The 6,424-nt window shown below is 31.3% G+C and overlaps 1 protein-coding gene across 1 annotated transcript; it reads right to left on the bottom strand.

Moving 5' to 3' along the window:
• Nucleotides 1-1,238: 1,238 nt before the first annotated feature.
• fcer1g (Fc epsilon receptor IgFc epsilon receptor Ig) lies at nucleotides 1,239-6,163 on the bottom strand. Its single transcript, XM_056744618.1, has 5 exons — nucleotides 5,981-6,163; nucleotides 4,669-4,766; nucleotides 4,508-4,546; nucleotides 2,499-2,528; nucleotides 1,239-2,005 (listed from the first exon to the last, which is right to left on the bottom strand). The coding sequence occupies exons 1-5, from the start codon at nucleotides 6,039-6,041 to the stop codon at nucleotides 1,949-1,951; spliced, it is 285 nt and encodes a 94-aa protein (XP_056600596.1). The 5' UTR covers nucleotides 6,042-6,163; the 3' UTR covers nucleotides 1,239-1,948.
• Nucleotides 6,164-6,424: the final 261 nt, after the last annotated feature.

The raw sequence follows: 6,424 nt of genomic DNA, 5'->3' as shown, positions 1-6,424 counted from the left end.
TGGTCCCTCGATCGAGCCTAGGTCCTGCCAAGGTTTTTTCACCACTTCACCTTTTAATGTTATGGTTCCTTTTCAGACTCACCACTGGCTTGCTGGTTTTTATGTTTTGTTTTGACTAAAATATTTATTGTTTTTGTAAAACCTCTTTGACATTGTAAAAAGTGCCATTGAAAATGTGGTTGTGTCTGCAAAATATAATTCTAAAGTGCAATTACTATAGCTTCTTTTGTATTTTACCAGAATTGGCTTATAACTTCATACATTAAAAGCACGAAAACACATGTGAAGAAGCTTCGGGCCAATATTGTTCATTGATCTGGCAAAGATTAATAGCATAGAAGCCCAGACAGATGTTGTGTAGTCTCATCTGCACCTTTTTTTAGCTGGCCATTGGTTCTGACTAAATGCAGAGGACCCTCTATATGGCGCCTTGTCTGGGGGAAGAGCTGTGGAGTTTATTATAGAAAAGAGATGGCATGGAAACCTGTAGAAAAGCTTTTTGTCAAATATCGTGTTGTGTGAGGAAAACTGCTAATACCCTACAAAAACTAAATTAGTTTAATAAAACCTTTTGTTCTTACCTTATTTAGTAAGCTAAACAAAATTGATTTGATAAAATTGTTTTTTATTGCTAATTGTTATAAATTGTTATAAATTTATCAATAGTGATAAAATACTATTGATTGCATATTTTGTACTCTGAATATATTGTTGCTGACTGCCTAGTGATGAAGTATTGAATACTTTTTTAATATATAAAATATATTAAGATGACATGGGAAGAGAACAGAGAAAAAATAATATACAAACATGTTAATAATAGTTATATAATAATGAATAATTAATTGATCAAATATCTATTCAAATATATTAATATGGCTTAAGATGGCTATATGTTAAGGATTTTTGATACACAATATTCCTTTAAAATACAATTTTGACATAAAAAATATATAAATAATAATAATAATTTAATTTGCAATGATTAAACAATGATTCAATACGAGAAAATATAAAAAATATTGGGGTCTAATTTACTAGTATACCCCCAGGTTTTGCCAGTGTTTTGCTATTTGATTAATAATTGTTTAATGGGAATTGTAACCAGATTTTTTTATATCATTACGACTTTCCACAAATCTTCTGATGTAATACAGGACACAGGGATGCAAACTGCATGAAAAGTACATTAGATTTACATAACAATAAGAAAAGAGACCATACAGACAGCAAAAAAATTGAATTAAAATTCTAATTGCTGTAGAAATATTTTTCATTGGTAGTCCATGTTAGAGAAGGCATTAACTGTGAAATATTAACAAATAGAATCTTATTGTCAAAGGTGACCCACATTGTTGGTCCACGCAGAAAAAAAACATGAGAGCTTATGATTAAACTACGGTAATGGAAAACAGTACACACAAAAATGAACACAACTTTGTTTCCAACCCTCACACCTGTGGTCAAAGTCAGATGAATATTGTCAGACCACTGATGTACTCTGTAAAACAGGAAATGACTTGGACTGTGTGAGGTTGGTGGCATTTTGCTATAGAAGCAAATGCAGGAAGTTAGCCTCAGAAATAGATAACACAAGCGTGTCATATGTTACTAGCTACATACGTAAAAAAATACATTCATTAAAATGTAAATATGATTGTAAATTAAATAATTGAACAAGCAGAATAATCCCACAAAACTCTAAATGTTAAAAAACTCTAAATTCTGTATACATTTGATCAATACTTGGCTTGCAAGTACCATTCAAACAGTCTAACATATGTGATAGGTATTTAAACACAATATCTTTTATCTTTATAACAAAGTTGGTGTTATAATTTATTTACAATAGCTATAGATTAAGTTATACTGACAGCTGATGACAACGCAGTGTCCACAATGCGAAACTTCTTAATCTTCTTTTGCTTTGAACAACATCTTGTTCTTCTCATTTTTTCATGTTTTTAATGGTCTCATAAGTGTCCTGATCATGAGGCTTGAGACCCTAAGGTGTAGAGGAGAGAGAGGACAAAGCGGATGTGGCAAGAGTCAGCACCATTTCAACAGAAGCTAACCAGACCAACCACAAGCGTTAGTTAATACAGACCCCTTAATGTGCTTGCTAGCATCAGATAACACTATAGAAATACTGCATGCAAATGCTACATTATAACAATAGCTGTCTGATAGAACAAACTAGCCCTAATTCTGAAATGCCACTGTGCACCTTGCAAGAGTGGAGAGTGTATAGTAAAGTACAGTACAGAGTCCAGTAAAGCTATTTTAACAAATATTACTGTTTTAGTATTAAGTATTCAAACACTGTATAGATTAAATGGATCAAGTTGGTACAATTCTATTAATTAGAGAATATCTTATATGGTCTGTCTTGTAGTCTATTATGGTGACATCATAGTCTAAAGTGTCATACAGCTAAACAGAAATACATCGTTGCCTATATACAGGGCATTAAAGGGTCACAAAACAAAAAATAATACCTCATAAACCCCTTCACCGGCATCTTTGTTCTGTAAAACATTAAAAGAAAACATCATCACAAAAGACGTAGAGATGTGTGAACACGTTGTTTGCAAAAGCGTGAAAAGGGTAACATTGACACATGTGGTCAAATTAAGTTTAATTAATGTTTATTATGTGGAATGGCATTTATAACATAATATAGCATTTGATTGTAAATCAGGAAAAACTGCTGTCAAGGATGCATGCTATACACAAAAAGTACATATTCATTCATATGTCAAACTAGGTAAAAAGTTATTTTTTTAAGTAACCAGACATCTGAGGCAGGACTTCACACAGCATATGAGGCCGGATGTATAGTATGAAGGGGGAGAAGAGGGCCAGTTACCAAGAGCAGATAATTCTGCTGGTACCAAGATAAGACTTAGATTTTTTTTTAGAGTGCACTCAAAATGAGAATGTGTTAAAATTTGCGCTGCATATCTCTTCTGCACAAAATTGAGTTAAGATTGCATTGTTACATTTTTCACAGCTTTACTTGGAATAAAAATGAAAAGTAAATAATGCCAGATTTACTGTTCAGATTAAGCCATCAGTTTTATAAATATAATGTTTAAAACATTCCAGTTCTTGATTTTAATTGGTCAATAGTTGTATTTATTCACGATAAAAAATTACCTATGAACGCTCACTGTATAGCACCTTTAACGACATAAACATTATGTTGCTGTTCAGCTGGTTAGGGATTATATTGTTTCAGCAGAATGATGACTTGTAGTAACCTTATGAAAGTTGCCCTGAAACATATCTTTTTGGCTTAAATGTTTGAATTTTGTAGAAACCGTTTTGTAGAAGCAATAAATTGATGTATAGTGAATAAGTCATTGTCTAAAAGGGTCAAACAACGCCCTTCCGCTGTGTCTTATGATACAGCTTCTCGTACCTTATTGCTTATATAAATGTAATGTATTAAATATTATTAAAGTTGCATGTGCTTCCATCCAATTTCCCATGCATTTGCCAAATATCAAAACGAATATATTGTATATTTTCATGCATTTTATATTTCCTAAAATGCATAACGATGAAATTGTTATTCTGCAGAATGATGACTTGTAGTGATTTAATTTATTCTGAATTAATTGGTCACAATGGTTATATATATAGTAAAAAAATATATAATTCAATATGCTAATCATTTATGTTATAATGGCACGTTGTATTTTGTATTGGGTGTGGTAGCGGGCAATGTATCTATTGTACATAATTAATATCAATAATATAATAATTATCATCACTGGACACGGTTTTGTTGCTTTTTACTTATTTGGTTTTATAAAAGTTTCACTATTTGTGGTTATTAAATATAGTTGTGTGATTTAAAAAGGCTGTTTTGAGAGTTGTAATTTTTTAAACAAGGTGCATTCCGCCATGGTCATATGTAAGAGTGTGTCAGAAAAGCTTGCTATACAGCATAAATTAAAACAATTTCTAATGGGTTACATCCTCTAAAATAGAGACGGATAATATGTCAAATTGTGAAATGATTGCCTTCAATAAAATAAAGTGACATCACATTTTATAACACGCAAATACATTTATTGTTATTTAATTTGCTCTCTTTGCACTTTTTGAGATAAAACCTTTTGGCTTCAGCTTTAATCATTCACATGCCTTTTATTGTAGTCATTGTAAGAAAATGATAACTTATACAAAGCATACTGCTCAAATTATATTTAGAAAACAGTCTATAACCACGAGGATTAATATTTGTATCCGGGAACTATAAAACATTACTACTTTTACTACTATATTATTACTATTTTTTTTCTCTTTGCTTGTTTTAAATTAAATGTTCACCAGGATACCATGAAATACATTACAAAAAAATAAGACGTAAGAGTTATAAATCAGTTTACATATCAGAAGCCTTAAAGACTAAACAAAGATTATAAAGATTATTATTAATAATCTCAATAAAAAATGTAATGTATCTTTGGTAAATGTGTGCATGCACATATCTTACCTTAGAGTGTGTTCTTTTCTCTGCTTGTTTGTTCCTTAACTGTTATAAAAATAAAACTTATTTATAATGGCGAAAATAATTAATTACAAAAATCTTAAAATCATTTACCCAAAGAAATTGTTAATTTTTATGCTAAAAGAGTTTGATCATGTACACAATACCTTCAGTCTGCAGTACAGGATAGTGAGAACAATCCCGTAGATAAACAGCACAGCATCCAAGACATAGCAAATCTGTGGCTCTTTCAGACTCGCTGCATCTTTGAAAAAAATAAAGGTTAAAATCAACAAATGTGAAAATATAAACAAAACCTATCAGTGGTTTATAAATTAACATATCGCTGCAGTCCTTCTGAAACCATCTCCATATTTTGTGATTTTAAATTTTATCCATAATCTTAATATTAGTCGCCCTTTACATTTGTCACTGGGTTTTGCAAATATCTAACCAATAAAAAGTATTAAAAAATTATTGTCAACTTTGACAGTGTTTTTTTTCCATTTCCTGAAAATCAAATCTGGACATAGGCTTCGGTAGAACAGAAATGATTTGCTAGGTTGATTGAACCCATTCAGAAACAACCTTGCATTAGGATAATTTATTACCAAACATTGGTTTCGGCCATATTTAACTATAGGTAAAAACAAGCTCGCATTATATAGACTACAAAGCTGAATTAAGAAAACAACCTGAGCCGATTACTACATACATTTTAGCAAACATTCACATAAAATCATTAGTTTAGACTAAGGATCTGTAATCGTTGTGTTTGGTTTGTGGTTCAACTTTATAGAATGAGAATATGGGCTACTTCCTGGCAACAAAGTTCCATTTCCTTTCAAATGAAACCATTTGTAATGACCACCTGATATAGTAGCTACGCACATAAAAACAGTCTCTAAATGGTTTGGTACAATGACTGACGTAGTTTTTTTTTTTAATTGTGTATTCATAAATCATTGAATGTAGAATAAAAACTTTGTCTCAAACCGCTTCATAATCAGTAATCAGAAAATACAAACCGTTGTGACATTATGATTTTACTGAATAATATCAACAAACATATGCAAACAAAACACCTTTTACTTTTATCAACGTTTTAAGTTAAGTAGATATGACTTCCTGGAAACTTTTCAAAGACAAGACAAGAAAATTGTCCATTTTAAGGATTTAGTTTAAAAAAATATAAATATATAATTTATAATAATTAATATTATAATTTTGCATTCATTTTGGTATTATAATTATCATTTTAAATGTGCATGCTTAGTAACAAATTAAACAATTTTGTTTATGAATATGTCTTAATCTTAAATAAAAAGCAATGGTCCGAAAATCCAACCCATTTTTAAAGAGCAATTAACTTTTTGTATTACTGTGACATCATACAAAAACTACAAATAAGGTAATTCATGACTATTTTGTTGTTAATCTGAAGGGCAAAAACAACATTTAACAGATTAAATAACTTACCAGCACTGCTGAAACTGAGCCAAAGCGAGAGAAAAGAAAAGGGGAACGCAGGCCGTATCATTATGAGAAAAACTTAAGCTGCATTCAATCTGCTTGGAACCTTTCTGGACACGCTTGCACCTCCAAAGGGGTTTGTCAGTAAATAGACGCGAAATGTGCAGAGGCCAACAAGAGGGAAGTTGTGGTAAAAAATGTCAGTTTTGAAGTTTAAACCACCCCCACCCCATGTGACGAAGAGGAAAAAGTTTGAAAGCCATATCATCGGCTTCAGGCCTGTTCCTTGTAAATGCTGAACAAACATTTTGACTCTGTAACTTCCGAAAAAATGTGTGCTTTGTGTCGAATCGAGCTGTCTGATCTTAAATGTTGCTTTTACACATACTGCACATCACTCTTTCAGTTTGTACCTTTACAGCCTATTCCCTATTGCGTATCTTCCATTGT

The sequence above is a fragment of the Triplophysa dalaica genome, chromosome 1, assembly GCF_015846415.1.
Source record: "Triplophysa dalaica isolate WHDGS20190420 chromosome 1, ASM1584641v1, whole genome shotgun sequence".
Lineage (NCBI taxonomy): Eukaryota > Metazoa > Chordata > Actinopteri > Cypriniformes > Nemacheilidae > Triplophysa > Triplophysa dalaica.
The sequence above is the reverse complement of the archived record's forward strand: the minus strand, read 5'-3'. Positions and strand labels throughout refer to the sequence as shown.